General features: G+C 57.7%; 1 protein-coding gene across 3 annotated transcripts in view; it reads left to right on the forward strand.

Annotated features, from left to right (window-relative positions):
* Positions 1-301: 301 nt before the first annotated feature.
* Positions 302-18,654, forward strand: part of POC1A (POC1 centriolar protein A) — a 69,118-nt gene continuing 50,765 nt past the window's right edge. Inside the window, exons 1-7 of one of the 3 annotated variants that reach the window (XM_064595567.1) lie at positions 302-714; positions 2,845-2,929; positions 3,853-4,024; positions 4,413-4,592; positions 5,887-5,994; positions 6,959-7,074; positions 14,569-14,702. In XM_064595567.1, the coding sequence (XP_064451637.1) occupies positions 697-714; positions 2,845-2,929; positions 3,853-4,024; positions 4,413-4,592; positions 5,887-5,994; positions 6,959-7,074; positions 14,569-14,702 (813 nt within the window). In that variant the 5' untranslated portion in view covers positions 302-696. Of the gene's footprint in view, positions 715-850; positions 983-2,844; positions 2,930-3,852; positions 4,025-4,412; positions 4,593-5,886; positions 5,995-6,958; positions 7,075-14,568; positions 14,703-18,654 lie in introns of those variants that run through there. The other 2 variants (XM_064595565.1, XM_064595566.1) reach the window with 2 other exon arrangements.

Below are 18,654 nucleotides of genomic sequence, written 5' to 3' on the forward strand. Positions count from 1 at the left end.
AATAGAACCTAGGTTTCTCCACCCATGGAGAATCCTATGGATGTGATTCCAAGTGACTGGTGTTCTTTTAAATGACACTTGTTTTAAGTTCGGAGGAGTGAACCATTTAAAGAATCTCTGACGGGCGACTAATTGGCCCTTAAGGTATTGAGCGAACGCCCGGTTTCAAGGGCCCTTTAAGAGGACACAGATACAATGACCCACGTGTCCTCCACTTCCGGGATCCTTGAAGCCTTTCCTACCGGTGGTTAATCCCGGCCCGCCCTCAAGGTATCTTGGGAAAAGTAGTTCCACTTTTCTGCACACACAAGGTGGCGGCCGTCTTGAAACTGCATTTCCCAGAAGGCTGTGCTCGTCGTGCGGTAAACCGAGCTACGGGGCCGATGCAGTGAACCCCTCATCCTGGGTTTTGTAATTTCTTAGGGGATTAGTGACAGTGGACGGAGACCTTTGGCGGCGGCACCCGTGGGCTGCTGGTCTGGCGGAGCTGCGCGCGGAGGCCGTAGAACCGGCCACACAGCTCTGCTTCCGGCCGGGGGACAAAAAGCGGAGGTGCAGCGTCTCCTTTAATCGTCGTGGGCGGGGCGTGGCGACGCGACCCGCGTTGCTATTGGCGGCGGTTGGGGGCGCGGAAACTGAACGGGCCGCAACGGCCGACGCTGCTTTCTCCGGCGCCTTGGGCGCCCCGGGCCCGCCATGGCGGCACCTTGCCCTGTAAGTTCTTGCCGGCGGTGGTTGCCCGGCCTTAGTCTCCCCGCTGGGACTGTGGGTGCCTAGCCGAGGTGATGGCTGCTAGGGGGCGAGTGGGATGCCACGTCCCGAGCCAGTCTTCTCCAGCCCGTTTACCGTCTGTGCAGGGGGCGCTGGGTCGGGACACGTAGTGAGCACCTCCTGAGTGCCAGACCCTTTGCGGACTACGGGGGCGGGCCAACGAGTCCCCGCTCCCCGGATTTGCATCCTAGCGGAGGAGACACTAGTACTAGTACGTTTCGACTGGAGGTCGGGCTGGAGGCCAGCTCCGGGCCTCAGTCTCACCATCCTCAGCAGTGGGTGGCTGGGTAGGGGCTTGTTGAGCGAACACCGTGCTCGGACGGGACAGCCCAGGTCTGCAGTGTGATCTGGGCCGGGCGCCCTGAGTCCCAGTTTCCTCCAGAGGGAAGCACTCCAAAACCCCTCTTTTTGAGAGATTGTTTAAACACGTCTGGCCTTTGGGCTGGGTTGAGAGTCAGGAAGACCGGGTGGTGCCTGTTGGCATGTGGGGCCTTGAGCAGAGGGCCCAGACTTAGGATCCAGGCTTTTTGACCCCTAATCTAGCCCTTCCCATAAGTCCCTCCCCACTTCCTTCCATATATAAACCACCTTAGGGTGCAGCCACTGAGGAACCACAGAGGCGGGTGGGATGAGGAGGTGGGAAGGATGTTGGGAGGTTTCGGGGTCCCCTGGTCAGAGGTGGAACTGAACTTACCTCTGCGCATTGAGCCTAGAGGTGGGCATTATCTTGTTCTCCCAAGAGGTTCAGGTGAAGCAGTTGCTGCTCTGTTGCCCTCCACCCCAGCTGCCACTCCATTTCTTCTTGAAAGGGTGACTCAGGCCTGTGTGTTGGGGGTGGAGCTGGGCACAGGGCCATGGGGACCTTTGTTCTGGTTACAACTCTGTGGGGTGGCAATGGTCTTACTCTGCCCCAAGGGCATTTTTTTCCCAGGAGGAGGTTTTGCTGGGCTCCCCGGTGCGCCCAAAATGCTTCTTTGAGGTTTCTGATATTTGGGGTAGGGGGAAATGTTTGCATGGCAGGGCTATAACTCTTCAAGTGCTAAGACAGCTGCTGTTGTGTGGAAAGAGTCTGGAATATTTTCTCCATGTCTTCCTAGCAGTGTCCTGAACTACTGCTTCCTTGACGACGTTGGGCACAGTAGAGATGGTGGCACTGCCTCTTGGGGCCTGTCCAGGCTGACCTTTGGGTTCGTTGGCCAGTCTACAGTGCGATTGAGGGTTCAGAATCTGATTCCTGAAATGGGGGTTGCTGAAAGGCCCCCATTTTCTCTCCTTGATTCTTTTTTTAAAGATTTTATTTATTGACTTGACAGAGCGAGACAGTGAGAGAGGGAACACAAGCAGGGGGAGTGGGAGAGGGAGAAGCAGGCTTCCCGCCGAGCAGGGAGCCTGATGCGGGGCTCGATCCCAGGACCCTGGGATCATGACCTGAGCCGAAGGCAGCCGCTTAACCATCTGAGCCACCCAGGTGCCCCCAAAAGATTTTATTTTTAAGTAACCTCTACACCCAATGTGAGGCTCAAACTCACAAGCCGGAGATCAAGAGTCGCACGCTCTACTGACTGAGCCAGCCAGGCGCCCCACTTGTTGAATTACTTCTAAGTGTTTATTCTTTTTCATGTGTCATAAATGGAATTGTTATCATTCTTCAGATTGTGCATTGCTGATATGCAGAAGTACAATAGAGTTTTTAAAATTTTTTTAAGATGTTATTTATTCACTTGAGAGGGGGAGAGGCAGGGAGAGGGAGAAGCAGACTCCCAGCTGAGCAGGGAGCCCCACATGGGCCTTGATCCCAGGACCTGGAGATCATGACCTGAACCGAGGGCAGACGCTCAGCCATCTGAGCCACCCGGGCGTCCTACAATAGATTTTTATATATTGATCTTGCAACCTTGCTTAACTGGTTTATTAGCTCTAATAGTTTTTTAGCGAATTCCTTAGGATTTTCTATATACAAGATCATGCCTTGAGCATTTTTAAACCCCCCTGGCTGTTTTAGGAAGAGTCTTGGCCCTGGGAAAGCCCCTTCTTCATTCATATTTCACACATTTGACCCTGGCTCTCCTGCAGGAGGACCCCTCGTTGGAGAGGCATTTTAAAGGCCACCGAGATGCAGTTACCTGTGTGGACTTCAGTCTCAACACAAAGCAGCTGGGTAAGAGGAGGCATCTTCCTCGGCACTAGGTTATGAGCTGAGAGGGCAGAGTCTCTAGCTAGGAGGTGGGGGGGGGGGGGGCGGTAGGGCACTGTGAGGACCCAGGTGCTTTGTCTAGCCCTGCATCTGGCTTCAGCTGGCCAGCTGTCTGGGGCTGGGTTTGTGAACTGCATTCTACATGCAGAGTGTGGGACTCAGAGAGTTGGGGGGCCTTGCCAAGGGCACAGAGCCTTGGAGGGTGGGCCCAGGGTCTGGGCTTTTCACTGCATATACCCCAGCCATCTCTTGGGTCTGGCTGGTAGAATGGCCCTAAACAATGGCTCCTGTTCTTTGGGTCCTCGATTCTGTTGTCCACAGCAGTATGGGAGCATCCAGTGAGAAGGGCAAAGAGCAGAGCTGAGTACCCCTGCTCCTTGGTCGCTTGGGGGTTCCTACACAGCTGTCATGGCTGCCGCTTTCTTGTTTCTAGGGACAGGGCTCTCCCTTCATCCCATAGTCAAGGTCCCCTGCCAGAGACTACTGGTCACTGTAGATAAAGAGCAAACTGAAGTCATTTGATCTGTCTTGGGGATCTCTACGTTTCTGATTGACTTGGTCCCTCTCAGTGGTAAAAGGCCCATTGGGTCGGGCTGGGAGGACTTGCTCTCTAGTGCCCTTAGGGTGTGACTGTGGGGAACCCCATGGGGGATGAGTTTTCTCAGAGGCCCGCTGGGTTGCAGCCCAGGCCTCGCACGTGAAGGGCATCTCTTGGTCTGGCTCTCTTGTGGGCCTGCTGCTTGGAGAGCTGACAGCCCATCGATGCTCTAAACCCCAGCTCAGCAGTTGCTGGAAGTGTGGTCTTTCTCCTGTTCCCTCACCCCATCGTCCTGCTGGAGGCTCAAGGCCCACTAGAGCTGAGGGTCACAGCATCCCTGCTTTCTCAGCCAGTGGCTCCATGGACTCATGCCTCATGGTCTGGCACATGAAGCCCCAGTCACGCGCCTACCGCTTTGCGGGCCACAAGGACGCTGTCACCTGTGTGAACTTCTCCCCTTCGGGACACCTGCTGGCCTCAGGCTCCCGAGACAAGACTGTCCGGATCTGGATACCCAATGTGTGAGTTACAGACTTGGAAGGGCTTGTCTGAGCCTGGGGTCCTGGTACCAGAGCTGTCCCTACTCCAGTCCCCATCCTGGCTCTGGACTTGTCATGGTGGGGCATCTGCCCTACTTCTGAAGGGGTGCTGTCAGAAGTTGAGCCCTCCCCTTAGGGTTGGGAGAGGGATTCTGGGCTTACTGCAGCCATCCTGGAAGGGCTCCCGTCTGATGCTGCTCACACATGGGCAGGGTGGGTGGTGGTTCTGGCCTTCCTTGTGGGGGGCTGGGGTGGCAGGCCTGCACGGACGTCGGGAAGGGCCCCTGAGGGATCGGGAGAGCGTTGATGTGCTCACGGGCCCTCCTGTCACCGTTGTGGGTCTCCTGAATCGGAATACCCGTCCCTGCAGCAAAGGCGAGTCTACCGTGTTTCGTGCACACACAGCCACAGTGAGGAGCATCCACTTCTGCAGTGACGGCCAGTCTTTTGTGACGGCCTCCGACGACAAAACAGTTAAGGTGTGGTCAACTCATCGCCAGAAATTCCTGTTCTCCCTGAGCCAGCACATCAACTGGGTCCGCTGCGCCAGGTGAGCATCATCCTGCGCCCGGACCCTCGGAGGGACCTGGGGCTTGAGGGGCACCGAGGCGCTGCCAGGCGCCAGTGGCGTGACCTTGGGCGAACTAGCTACTCTTTCATATTCCTGAGCCTCAGCTTCCTTACTGGGGAAATGGGAGCAAAGAAGTTGTCACACTGTAAATTGCTGAGGAGCTTCTGGCTCACATATGACAAGTAAGTGAGTTCGTTGCCAGCCATGACTGAGCCCCTGACCTCCAGACTAATGCGGCCGGAAGCAAGTCGGCAGGGGCCATTTAGGAGCAATAGCGACAAGATGATGTCACTAGTAGCACTCTACAGTTTGTTTTCACTTTTCATGGCAGGCCTGCAGGCTAGGCAGTGTCATTCCCATTTTACAGATGAGGACACTGAGGCTCAGAACAGCGCAGTGTCTTGCCCCTGGGTGCTCGCTGGGGTTTGAAGCTGAGTCTGCCTCTCAGAAGTTGGTTTTGCTTGAGCTGCTGGGTGGATGTTGAGGCTTCTGAGGAGGCTGGTCTGGAGGCTGGCTCTCCCTTTGCTGTGGGGGGCAGTGCTGTGGGGATAGGCGCCAGGTGACCCATAGGACCTTTCAGGGTCCAAAGATTGCGGACACAAATGTGCCCACTTTCAGCTATTCTGATCCTTTCGACAGAGATCTCCGTGCTCCAGAGGAAGAGGTTGGGAGGTCTGGGGATGCTGGGAAACCATGGGAGTCAGAGGTTGGGGACTATTATGGTGTTCTTCTGGGGACCCCATGCAAGTTACTTGTTCTCCAGGGCACCTTTGTCCTGGGAGGTCCCTGATTGCTCAGAGAGGCCTCACCACCAGGCTCCTGAGAATAGGAGGGGCCAGGCCAGCAAACCAGTGTGAAGCCTACACCAGCCTTTGGTGGTGGGTCCCCAGGACCTCCACACATTTTTGTCGGTAGGTGGTTCTCAGAGTCAAATGTGGACTTGGGGGACCTGAGAACAGGATAACGATGCTGATGGTGGCTTTGGGCCACCTTCATGCTAATAGCATGAGCAGTCAGCACGCACTTTGCCATATGCCACGTGCCGTGCTGGGGGCCTTGTGCATACAGCGTTGCTCCCTGCTCACCATGAGTGTAGGTACCATTCTTACCCATCTCACAGAGGGAAAGCCGCTTGCCCAGGATCGCTCAGAGTCAGAGCAGTGTTCACGCTTTGGCTGGTTCTGGGATCTGGTGGTGGGCAGTTCAGGAAGGTGGCTGTGGAGGACAGTGGGCAGTGCCCACGGTGGTGTGACTTGTGCCCTGCCTGGTTCAGGTTCTCCCCAGACGGGCGGCTCATCGTGTCTGCCAGCGATGACAAGACTGTCAAACTATGGGACAAGACGAGCCGGGAGTGTGTCCACTCTTACTGTGAGCATGGCGGGTAAGTCACCGGACCCTGTCCTCCTCCTGCAGATGCTCAAGAAAAGCATGGACCTAGGCATGAAGGGGCCCCAGTGGCCTTATGTGGGGCCACGTCTCTGCTTCTCTCTGTCTCTGAATTTTTTCCTATGTGAGCGGGAGGTTCAGTCTCATCCCCATCCCCACAAAAAACGGGTGCTTAACTTTAAGGCATGTGATTCTTGGGGCCTCTCTTTTCCTTTCACTTCCCAGTTCTCAGAATTGTGACTTGTCTCTCTGAAAGAAGGTGACCCTGGACCTCCCAAAATCATGTTAGTATGTTAGCTGTGGTGATGGTTTTATAAATGAAAGGCTTGTCAGGTTCTTGTAAGTTCTTGGTGGCGGTTCACGTTGTGCCACATCATCAGGAGAGGGAGGAGCCCGCATTGGAGTAGGGCCTCACCTGTTCTGGTCTTCTCGATGAACGCCAGCTTGTGCGCTCCGCAGGTAGGCTGGGAGCCCCCGGGAAAGTCTCCTCCTGAGAGCCGGCCATGATGCCAGCCTGGATGTCACGTGTGGGGATATTGGGGGCCCTTGGCCTGTCTCCTGGAGATAGTCAACCAGTGGCCTTGGGGCCCTGCTGGCCCTTTGGGGCTGGGCCTCAGCGGGCAGGGGGCTTTGATGAGGGTCCCAACCCTGACTCTAAACACCCTAAGCTGTCGGCTGACCTTTGGGCTGAAGACCACTTTCTCTACTTGTATGTAGAAGTGGCTGCTGGGATTTGCTCCCTGGTGAGTCCATGTCCGGTCACTGTTAGCCACTGTTCTCACCCTCTCCTTGCTATCCCTTGGCCACCTGGTAAAGAAGCGGGGCAGGAGGGAGGTCTTCTGGGTTTGGGGAACAGCCTGAGCGGACGTGTAGGGATGTTGGAAAGGGCTGGATGTTTGGGGGTCTGTTCCGAGCCAGGACGGTCCTCCTCTAGCGTGTGGTGGCCCCTGTCTTTCCAGCTTTGTCACCTTCGTGGACTTCCACCCCAGCGGCACGTGCATTGCCGCCGGCGGCATGGACAACACGGTGAAGGTGTGGGACGTGCGGACACACCGGCTCTTGCAGCACTATCAGCGTGAGTGTCCGAGAGCGGCCGCGGCGGGGCTGGGGCGGCAGGTGGCCGGCTCGTTGCCGTGGTACTGAGGCGGGCCTGAGGACGGCCCCGGTCAGTGGGGAGAAGGCCCGGGCCCGTTGGGATCTCCCGCGGCCGGCAGTCTGTGCCATGGCCGTGCTGCTCGGAACGCTGGCCCGAAGGTGGACCCTGGCGCTCCCTGGCGCCCACCAAGCCCTGTGGAGCCTGCTCCGGAGCCGGCAGAGTCTCCTGCACACTGCAGGGCGGGACGAGGAGCTCGCAGTGGATCTCTGGCCAGGGCTCTGCTCAGGGGCCGCTTCTCAGGGGCTACCCGTGCTACTCGTCTCTAGAGCTAAGGGGAAAGGGGCAGGCCTGTCAAAAGAAGTCAGTGTTCATGGCACCTTGGCCACCTCTGGCCTCCTGGTGTCCTCCATAGGTATGGAGCCAAGGACCATACGGAAGGTCAACTTAGGCTAGAGACCAGGCTCAGGAGGCAGCCCTGGGGCTGTGTCCCCTGATCTAATGGTAGCCCTCGGAAGGCAGAGCGGCAGGCAGTCAGCATGGGCTGTGTCCGGTTCCAGCTGGGAGGTGGGGTAGGGACGGACTTGGGTGTGATTAGAATGAGCTTGTGGAGGGTACTAGAGCATGGAACTGTCTTGAGGGCAGGTGTGACTGGGGAGGGCCATGAGCCACCTCCGTTGTGGGGATGGGGCCAGGGAAGGAAGCTGGCGAGGGGCCATAGGAGGAACTAGGAGTTGTGCAGGGGGCAAAATGGTGGGTGGGCCTGTGGGCCTGGGGCTGAGACTGGGGAGGGGTAGAGCTGGAGTTGTTTGAGGAGCTGAGGTTGTTGACTTGGGACTAAGTTTAAAGACCATGGGCTCCTTTCCAGAATTCGCACCTGAAAATGGGAAGGATGTGTCTGGACAAAGGTGTGAGACTTGGGGTTCAGAGCTCTCCTTTCCACCCACTATGAGCTCTTCTTAGCTGACTCTAAGATGTTGAGGTAACCGAGGAGAGGGAGAGGCTCCTGGTCTTAAAAAGCACACGGTGGAGGGTGGGCTCCGCAGCCAGCCTCAGCATTCCTAGTTGTGTGACGTTAGGCAGGTCACTTGACTCCTCTGGGCCCCCCGGGACAATGATAGGGCTTCCCTCACAGATGGTGTTGGGAGGGTAACGAATTGGTCTGTGTCAAGAGCTTAGGGAGTGCAGGAACCAGGTACTGTGTTCATGACGCCCGTGTTGCCAAGTCTGGGTCCTGGAGATCCTGGAGTAGGGAGTCTGGCCTGCATTGCCCGATACCACCACCAGGTGGCAGGGGCTAGCCACATAACTGGTACCTTCCTCAACAGAGAGCCCTGGGGTTTGTCACAGCCGCCGTTTCAGACAGAGCTTCTAGAACAGAGCAGCTATGGGGTCTGCCCTCTGCTTGGAGACCACACCCCTCTTTCCCCTCCTTCAGGCTTTAGAGGCCTCTCTTCTGCTCTGGGCCAGGCCTGGGTTGGAGATCGGGCACATCTGCAGGGTTGACTGGGGGAAGGTTGGCAGGTGTGGAGGAGTGCTGGGCGGGAAGGCGCCACTGAGTGTGGGGTCAGGAGAGATGGGAAGGGAAGGTGACGAGGCAGTGCAGGTTAGGAGTATAGGCTGCTTCCTATCTGTAAAGGGGGTGGTAATAGTACCTTATGGGGTTTGAGAAGATCTGTTGGGGGAGTTCAAGTGAGTACTGGAAATGTGGTTTGTACCACGTAAGTCTTTTAATTTTTTATTATTATTTCTTTTCACCACATAAGATTTGACACTGAGGGGAGAGGATCTCTAGGTGACCCTGGGAGGGTCCAGTCTCACCTCTGATGGATCAGGAGCATGGGTCTGGTGTTTGTAGGGTGCACCAGCAGGTACCCTTTGGGGAGGACCTTGAATGCCATACTCTGGCCCATGGTCCCAAAGTTGCAGCCTGGCTGGCCGTGCTGGGACTGGTCCCATTGCTTGAGGAGCAAAGATCTGTCTGAGAGGACAGCAGTGCCGAGAGCCTACATGGGTGGGAAGCTGGTGTGTCTGGGTGATTGGTGGGTGGGCTGCTTGCAGCCGGTATCTGAGGGAGGGCTGGGCATCTGAGTGGGGCAGGGATCGGGCCCAGGGAGATAGGCTTTGGAGATTGAATAGAGTTAGGAGGTGATGCTGTGGGTTGAGTGGCCACCTGGGCCCAGGAACTGGGGGCTTGAGAAGGGCTGGGGCGATATCCTGGGTCCCTGTGTTTAAGGGGCCATGGAGGGAAAGGTTGACAAAGCAGCCAGAGTGAGGGCTGATGGGGCAGAGCCAGGGGCATGAAGGAATGCAACGTCTCCTAAAGAAGTGGTCAGGAGGGGGAGTGATGTAGGGCAGTCGAGGAGGGTGGCGGGTGCTGGAGAGAGGTCCCTGGAGTTCTTGAGGGGGCAGGCTTTGTGGTGGGTGGGCATGGGAGGTCAGTGACTGGCAGGGCCGGGGAGATGGTGGGAGGGCTCAGGTGTCATCAGGAGCCAAGTCCTGAGGGGACCCGGGTGCATGAGGCTGACAGGCTCTGCAGAGAGATTTCAGTGTGTTTTTGCTTGTCCTTTGCTCCTATGACAGAGCTACCCAGTGTCTTATTCCTAAGCCACCCCAATATAGATCAGACGCCTTGGGTGGCTTGGAGTACCTCATAAACAATCGGGTTTCCTCAGCTCCCTGCCCAATGCATGGCGCACGGGGCAGCAAACTCATCCCACTGCCTCTGAGCTTACCCTCTGGGGCTCAAGGAGAGCTCGGTGGATCTGAGCACATTGGCTGGGGGACGTACCCCTCACCCTTTATGCTGCTTGAGGGACCTGGCCAGGTCTGCTCAGGTCTAGCGGCTTCCCCAAAGAGCTCCATGGCCAAACCTTCTACCTGAGAGGCTCCCCCTACCCCCTTAGTAGCAGCTGCTCCCTCATCCTCAGAGGTGCTGGGGCATCTGTTTGGAGGCTGATTCCCCGAGAATGACTCCTGGCGCTCTGGCAGCAGATGCCTGAGCTGTTTTCGGTCCCTGGCCCCTGGGAAACCCAGAGGAAAGTTTTTAAGAATACCATACCATCTAGTGTCTCCCTTGGTGACTCCGAATGAGTACCTACACAGGGCTTGAGGCACATGAGCTTGTTGGGCTTTTCTGAGACCCTTTGACTCCTGATACTGCAGTGTGTGGTCAGCAGCTGCAGCCTGCCCGTGTCCAGCTGCCCCGTGGTTGCGCGTCACGGAGGACACTTCCTGTTCCGTGCTGGGTTGTTGGGAGTTAAGCTGGCACCATCTGTCTCAGGCAAGGAGTTTCTTGGCTCTGACCTGTCCCTGTGGGGAGCAGTTCTGGTTTCCCAATTCAGCGAGGAGACGGTGGGGCTGCCGGATCCCTGGGAGTGCCAGGCCCCACGGAGGTGGGTTAGGCTCCATATGCTCCGAGCCCACGAGAAGGCTGTTCAGACATCTGAGCAGCAACCCCCATCCGGAACCCGTAGTGCAGTTTGCGGCTCACAGGCACGTGCAGGTCCGCTAGCCAGTGACAGGCCCCGGGGGGGCTAGCAGGACAGGGCTACTCCCCATTTCACAGATAGGCAGTTTGAGGCTTGTCCATGGTCCCACGGCTGGGAAGCTGGGAATCTGAGTTTCCAACGGAAGGCCTCTGAGTGTGGCGTTCTGTCCGCCGCTCCACGCTGGCTTCCTTACACCATGTTGATTCTAGTCATTTCCTTCCTGAGGCCCCTGGGAGGGTTTGGTTTGGCCCTCTCCAGAAATTCTAGGTAGAGCTCAGAGTCCCAGGTTCTCTGTCCCCTGGTTCTTAACACACCCCTCTGCCCTACCCCAGATCTGGTCACAGAGGATTTTCAGGCAGCTGGGCAGTCAGTTGGTGGGGCGGGCCTGTATCCTTTGGTTGGTGTTTTGAGACCAAAAGCGTTGGTCAGGAGGGCAGTGCACTGTCCCACGTGATCTGGCCAGCTCACTGGCCCTTTCCCACCATCCCTAAGTGGGCATTGGTGTGACATTCACACAGCAGGGTTTTGAGCATCCTTCCCTGCTGGTATCAGAGCACCTTCATTGTACGAATCCGTAGCCCCTTGTGAACCCGAAGTCGCTGGGGAGGCCAGTTGCATGTTATGAGAAGCCCCACCAGGTGAAGTGCGCTGCGCCCTTTGTGATGGTGGTGGGCTGGGGCGGGGGCTTGGCCTCGTGTGGCCTGCCTTAGAAAGCTACCTCTGACTTGGGTACCTGGGACTTCTCTGGGCCCCTTGGTCAGTTTGGAGCCCCCTGGGCAGTGGGCCAGGTTTGCTGAGGGCTTGTACGTGCAGCGCTGTGTGGGCAGAGTGGATTGTGGGTACCTAGGACTCTCCTTAGGCCACGTGCTGCCCACAAGCTATGGCCAGTTCCCAGTGCTTAGGGGCAGGGTCTGCAGTGGCCTCGGTCCCACCTTCTCTGGGTTCCTGGTGACCTGTAGAATCTTGATGTTGGTATATCTCTGACCATGAGTTGGAATCTCTTCTCTGGGGCACTGTGCCGTCAGTTGTCACCAATCAGTGCCATGGAAGCAAGAAGAGGGCCTAGCAAGCTTTGGGTCTGATGAGAAGTGGATTGTTCCTGGACGGTCACTGCTCAGGACTTTATGGTGGGAGCCTCCCCGGGGGACTGGCGTGCAGGGGTGATTCTTAGGATGAGGCCTCCCTAGAATGTGTCTCCCACCTATAGAGCCAGAGAGGCTGCCCCAGGCTGGCGGGGCTGGTGGGAGGCAGGAGAATGAGGAGGGAAATTCGGCAGTGGGTCCTGGTATCTAATACATCCTCATCCCCCAAGCTGAGCCCTCTTCTGGAGTAAATGGTTCCAGATGTTTCCACCCCAGCGAGGAGGCCTTTGATATTCCTGCCATTTATAGCAGAGCAGGGCTTTTGGTGCCCTTCCTCTGGGGGAGATTCCCTCCCTGGGGTAGACTTGCCCAGCTGGGGGGCCCTGGCGTGCTATCCACATCCTGACCCCACCGCCCTGGTGGTGCTGGGAAGCCCTGGGCCCTCCCTGATCCACCCTCCTGGCCCGGCTGCACCTCTGCCAGCTTTGTCTCAGGTGGGGCGGGGTGGCGTTCATTCCAGGCCAGGCTGCCAAGGGCTGCAGAAACAAGAATAGCGTGCCCTTCTCCAGGCTCAGGGAGGGAGACGCGCCGGGGGCAGCATTTGAAGGGGCCCAAAGGGAGATGGGGCCTGGGGAGATAGATGCAGGGCAGGCCGCCTCTCAGAGCTGTCCTGCTGTGGGGCAGAGGGGTTGAGGGTGGCAGGGCTCCCCTCCTCCCACCCCACTTCACTGCCAGTGTGAACCAGCAATCTGGCGAGCATTGCGGGCCCCTCGGGAGTGCAGGGCACTAGCTCTTCGCCTGTAGACTCACGACCTGAAGGGCTGGCGGGAGGATGCCGAGCCAGACTGGGCTCCCACTTCCCTGGACACCACTCACTCTTTTGCGGGGGAGGGAAAGATTCACTTTTTATCATTCACCCAGTTGTGTAATCACAGTGACTGTATTCTGATGGTTAAAAAAAAAAAATCTGGAAGTATGCAGAGTAAAAATGAGAAGTCCCTGTATTCCTGTCCTCCCCAGGGGCCTCTATAGAAGGTCTCTGTCTGGAGCTTCTGTCCACTTCCCTCTGCATGTGCGTCCCTTCCACCTGTGGGTAGTGGCAGTCACGCTCTGCGTTATGAACGTTCTTTCTGCCACTGCTTGTGGCTGGCTCCTGCCTGTTCAGTTCCTGATGGGTCAGCCGTGGCCGTATTCTTTGGCTCTCCATGCCCCAAGTCTTGGTAAACACTGAGGATGCTGACCTCCCCCACCCCCCACGGCCTCGAGTGGGGGGAGTGCGACGGGCTGAGGGCGCTGTGCTCTGCCTCTGTGGAGACCCCCTCAGCCCCCTTGCAGGCTGGCTCCAGGAGCTGTGGTGCTTAGAGAGTGCTCAGACATAAATACTGTGTTATGTAAAGCCCTGGCTGTCTCCCCTAAGTGTGCTTGGGAACATGTACCCACACTCCCCAGGCGTATCAGCACATCAGCTGGGCTGGTTTCTGAGGGGTTCCATGTGCCCCTGTGGGCTCTGTGGAAGGCCAACCTGTGGTGGATGTGTTTCTGGCCTTGCACTGGTTCTTGCAGACCCACAGGGCCAGGGTGAGGGGTTGGTTTTAGAATTTGTCTTTCTGTTTGTAGCAGTTCTGATTCAGCGGGCCCTGGTTATGTCACCCCCACTGGTGTCCCCCACTTGGCCTGTGGTGGTGGGGATGAAGGCACTGAGGTCTTCTTTAGCAGCTGCTTTCAGAAGCTGTGATGGAGCTGGTCCTCACATTGTTGTCCCCACATGTGGCCTGCCTGGGTCCAACTCACCTACTCACCAGCCACTTTCTGAGTCCTGCTCAGTGTCAGGCGCTGAGCCGAGAGGCAAGGACCCGACACAGCCCCTGCCTGACGGAGCACACAGTCTCATGGGGGACCTGGCCATGAGTCAGAGAGCTACACAGGAACGTAAAACACTGCAGTGAAGAGTGCGTCCACCAGGGACTTACGATGCTTCAGGGGGACAATTCAGGGGGGTGGCCCCGATGAGGTCGGGAGGCTTCCCTGAGGAGGTGACTGAGCAGCGAGCTTCAAGGTCAGGGGTAGAGGTGGGCAAGAGTCTCCCAGGTCCGTGTGGAGCAGCTGGGAAGCTGACAGGGCTGGGGTGGCCGGATCTCACAGAGTGAGGGTCACCAGGATGGGCGGGCTCAGGCCAGGCCACTGGGGAAAAGAAAGTCACAGATGAGGTTGAGCTGTTGCGTGGGTAAAGCGGCAGGACCTGGAAGCTGCGTGTGACACCCGGGGCAGCAGAGAGGCCCATCGGAGGGCTCCCTCTGTACAGAGGCCTCACAGGCAGGCTCCCCCCCCCCCCCGCGCCCCAACACGTGGGTGCCATGATACAGCAGGAGAAACGGGTGCAGCATGTCAGGGTGCTTGCTGAGGGTCCTAAGGTGAGGGACAGTGGGGAGGCTGGGATTGGAACCCAGGCCCGACTGGCTCCTGAACGTGTGTCTTAGCTCTGCCCGCCTGCCCCACACGCATGCTCTCGTCGGGCAGGGGCATCGTACTGGCACCTCAGGGATTGTCTTTTCTGTTCGGTTTCCCCTAAGTAGCGGTATGAGAGACAGCTTGGGTGTTAGGTTTGAGCACTCTGTTCTGCTCCAGCCCGACTGCTCCGTGTGGCAGGAGAGCAAGGGGAATCGCCCCATCCCTCTGGCCTTGTCATGTGGGCTCCCGCCTGCCCCATGTCTCCTGCTGCCTGTCCTCAGCTCTCGACGAGTCCGCTCCTGTTCTTTGGTTGTGGGGCTCCCCACGTCGTTGGAGCTGTGGCCGCCCTGGCTCAGCCCTGTGCTGAGCCTCGGTTGGCCCCAGTTGCCCGTCTTCAGGCTCCAGTTGCATCCCTGGGCCTCCCAACCAGCGCCTGACTGATGTCCCTCCCCCAGTGCACAGCGCGGCGGTGAATGCCCTGTCCTTTCACCCGTCCGGAAACTACCTGCTCACGGCCTCTAGCGACTCGACCTTGAAGATTCTGGACCTCATGGAGGGCCGGCTGCTCTACACGCTCCACGGGCATCAGGTGAGGGCATCAGCCTGGCGCTGTGGTGTGGAGGGGGGCGGAGGTGCCGTCTCGAGGCCCATGCGGGGCTGGGGTTCACCGGAGGGGGCCCTTCCCTTGGAGCCTGCTGGGGATGGTTTCTGTGGTCCCCTCCAGCCTGGGCAGTGGGGTGAGATGCAGAAACAGGTTTGCCCCTCACAGGACCTATGACCTCTGGCAGAAATGCTGGGCCTGGTGCCGCAGCTGAGTAGAGCGTGTAGGGGTTAACTTGGGTGGGGGTGGGGGGGAGGCATCTGGACATGGTGGGCACACTTCGCCCAGGGGGCTGCATGGAAACTGTCCCACAGTGACCTTAGGTGTCCCTTGGTCCAACAGTTGAGTAGAACTGGAACCCTGGAACCTGGAACCCTGGAACCCTGGAACCCCTGCCCAGAATCAGGGTCCCTTGGGGGTTCTGCAGACATCGGTGCCTTTGGGGACAGTAACCACAGGTGTCTCTCAGAGGCAGGTGCTAAGGGGGACGTCTTCCCGGGTGTGTGTGTTTGCGAATTCCTGGAATTGAAGCAAGGGAGCAGAGCCCTTCTCTCTGAGTGACTTTTGCCAGTGCGGCCGGTGGCCTGGACTCCCTGGGTGGGCAGCGACCAGCACCAGCCCCCGTGGGCCAGCCGTGGGGAGGTGGGTTGCTTGTAGCCCTCCCTAGCCACTGGCCTGGGTGCCGGCCTCTTGCACCACCCTGTCAGAAAGTGTGGCTGAGCAGAGCGGTCATTGGAGTTTCTCCTGCGACATAACTGCCGCACCCAAGTGGGGCCGGGGGTGCCAAGAGTTCATCCCCTTCTCCACCTGTGGGCGGGAGGCAGGCAGAGAGGCGAGTGGGGATGAACTCTCGAGGGCTGAGGGAGGCCCCACTGTGCTCATGTATCTTGGGCTGGCAGCTCTGGATTCCGCTGCCATCTGAGTTGGGCACATGGGGGCCATTGGCCATGGCTTGGGGTGGGAGCCTGGGCTTTTCCTTGTGCTCTCTTGGGACTTGGAAGGCTGCCTGCTCCCCTCAGCCCATGGTGACCGCTTGTCCTCCCTGTCACACATTTGGAGTGCAGGACCAGCGGTCCCATCCCCCCAGTGGCCGGCCCATCTAGGTGTAATATCTGGCCTCTGGGCTGGGTGATTGCTGCTCTTGTTGCAAGCTTGTTAGGGAGCCGCCTTGTTAGCCCTTTGGCAAGTCAATTATTCAGTCACTTGTAACCAGTTTGGGATCTTATAACCAAGAGGACATTTGAAAGCCACATGAATGATGCTATGTCCCCCAACTCCCTACAGAAAGAAAAGGCAATATCCAGAAACATCATGCAAACAGATGCATGCCGAGTGATCACCCAGGGCTTTTCGGATGTGTGTGTGTGTGTGTGTGTGTGTGTGTGTGTTGGGTATGGGGGGGGTTCTTTAAACTGCTGACTCACCTCTCAGTCTGATAGCCCTTGCATGTGGTGTTTAATGCTAGTCCCATGTTCGGGCACAGCATCAAGCACAGAAAGGAAGCGTGGAGAAGTGACACAGAGACCTGGTGAAACTGCAGTTACTTCTCTGCTGTGGAAGCTGGGAATGTGGGAACTAGGCTGAGGGACAGCTAGCAGTTGGCACAGCCCCGTGCAGTGTGTTGTCCTCTTGGGCTCCCTGCTTGTGAAGTCCATTCCCTGGCCCGTCTTTCCAGGAAGCTGCGCACCTGGGCTCTTTGGGGACTGGAGCATTCCCATTCTGTTCCAGGAGGTGGCTAAGGGCCCCATTAGGCTCAGGTGCCACCAGCCACGTCCCACAACATGGGACTGAGTAGCCCCAGGGCCCCCGAGTGGATCCTTGGTGCCCAGGGATTTTGTCCCACGGGTGAAGATGGCTGATTTGAAAGTGCTTTGGATCCCGGGTTGGGGGGGGGCAGCCGAGGCCCAGGGAGAGGTTTGGAATTGTAGGGGTCCCATGCAGCTTAGGGTGGCAGAGCTGGGACTGGTATTCAGGTCTCTGCGGTTTCCACTCTACTTGTCTCACACGTCCAGCTTTTAGCTGTTGAGTTGTGATTTCACTCTTGTTTTGAGATTACTGGTCTGTGTAGGAGGCCTGCAGGCTTTGGGGCTGCTTGTGGCCCAGCCTTGCCGCTACGTGACCTCATTCTGGTCCAGCAGGAGGGAACCCCGTGAAACTCTGGCTTGGACTTGGAGGCCCTCCTTGGGACAGTCCCTACACATGGGAGGGAAGAGCTATGGGAGTGAAGGCTATTGAGTTGTTCTGCCAAGTGGAACATACCCCCTCATGCTTCTAATTTCACACCTTCTGGAAGGGACAGCGCAGGCTGAGGGTCAGGCCCACTGAGAGGAGCCAGCCACAGGGAGCTGATGCCGGCAGGAGGCAGTCCTTGGTCAGGAGGGGGCTCTGGGTGTATGCCAGGGAAGTGTCTCTCTGTCCCGTGTGAGGGCAGGGCCTGAGTCAGCCCCTCTGGGGGAACAGTGAGGGAGGGTCAGTGGACAAGAAGGCTCAGGGGAGGCAGTGCTGTTGGGCTGACACTCTTTGATCTGGGTTGAGGCTAGAAGTCTGATGGGCCATTTAGTGGACTCCTAAAGGCACAGGGGCACCAGGTTGGAGGTGCTTGCCAAGTACAAGCTAAGATCAGGATCACCCAGTGTAGCCCAGGTCTCCTGTGCTGTGTTGAGGGCAGCTCATCAGCCCAGAAGTCTGGCCATGGCAGCAGTTTGGTGGTTGTCTAGCACGCAGTCGGCCATACCTCCCATCGGCCCATGTGAAGCTGGCCCCCTTTGTGGGGCTAGGGGTGGACATCAATTATAAGTTTATTGTGGGCCTCAAGGATTCTGGTGTTTCTCTCCTGCAGTCCCGGCTTTGGGATTCTGAGCTACGAAGGGTCATTCAGGGGATGTAGCTAGGGGCTGAGAGAGGCTTCTGCCCCACGGGAGCTCGGCGCCACCTAGGCTGTACCCCAGGAATGGTTCCTTGGCTGTAGCTGGGGCCCTTGTGGCTCTTCAGAAGCTTCCACCACGTGAGCGTCTTCAACTGATTGACCACCGGGTGCCGGGCCGAGAGCCGGGCAGGCCCTTTGCTCTCTCCAGCCCGGGGGCCCGAGCCCCTCAGACAGCTCTGCTGCTCAAGGTGTGAGGGCCTTCAGCAGTGAGGAGGCAGCAGGTGGCGCAGGTTTCCACACACAACCCGAGCAGACACTGACATTTTGCCAAGGCAGGGGGTGGTGGGACAGGCTGAGGAGCCTGTTGGGGCTGAGAGATAGGGTGGCCCTCTACCTCCAGCCGATCTGCCCACCTCAGGTGGAGGGTGGACAGAGTAGGGAGGGCACTGCCAGCCTGGATGTGGCGCATTGCCCTCTTTCCTCTGCCTTCGTCCCTGGGAACACCAGAGTAATTTCTCTCTCCGTGGATTGAGCTGGTAAAGAGCCTGCACCAGTCACCTTTGCAAGCTTCTCTGACTGAGCCGAGTGCTAGGATGCATTCAGTGGGGGAGGGTTCACACAGCCTTGTCTGGCAGGTGACGGTGCCTAGCTTTTTTAAGGAAACACCCCAATATTTCCAGGAACAAACAGCTTGTACCCACCTGGTTTCTGGTTTGGAGAAGCCACGGGTACCCTCGCACCTAGTTCAGCCGAAAAGTCTTGAGCTCAGGAGGCTGCAGACAGGAAGTGTGTCAAGGTCAGACCATTCCAGCTTTGCCTCTTACTCTGGGACATTGGGCAGGACCTTAAGCTTTTCCTTATTTGTAAGAACTGCTGCATCTGCCTCACAACAGGAGAGCATGTGTCTACATTCCCTAGCACCAGGCATGGTAGGTCTTCACAGATACTTGTCCTTTTCCACTTCAGCTTTTAGAAAAGATCCCAGGCTGCTCTAGGTGAGAGCTCTTTACAAGGTCATTGAACGTTTCTATTATGGGCACGGTCCTGGCACCCTGGGTGGGCAGTCTTTGGTAG

The sequence above is a fragment of the Mirounga angustirostris genome, unplaced genomic scaffold (assembly GCF_029215605.1).
Source record: "Mirounga angustirostris isolate CCGP_5_RB_7025 unplaced genomic scaffold, mMirAng1.0.hap1 SCAF_1, whole genome shotgun sequence".
NCBI classification, from domain to species: domain Eukaryota; kingdom Metazoa; phylum Chordata; class Mammalia; order Carnivora; family Phocidae; genus Mirounga; species Mirounga angustirostris.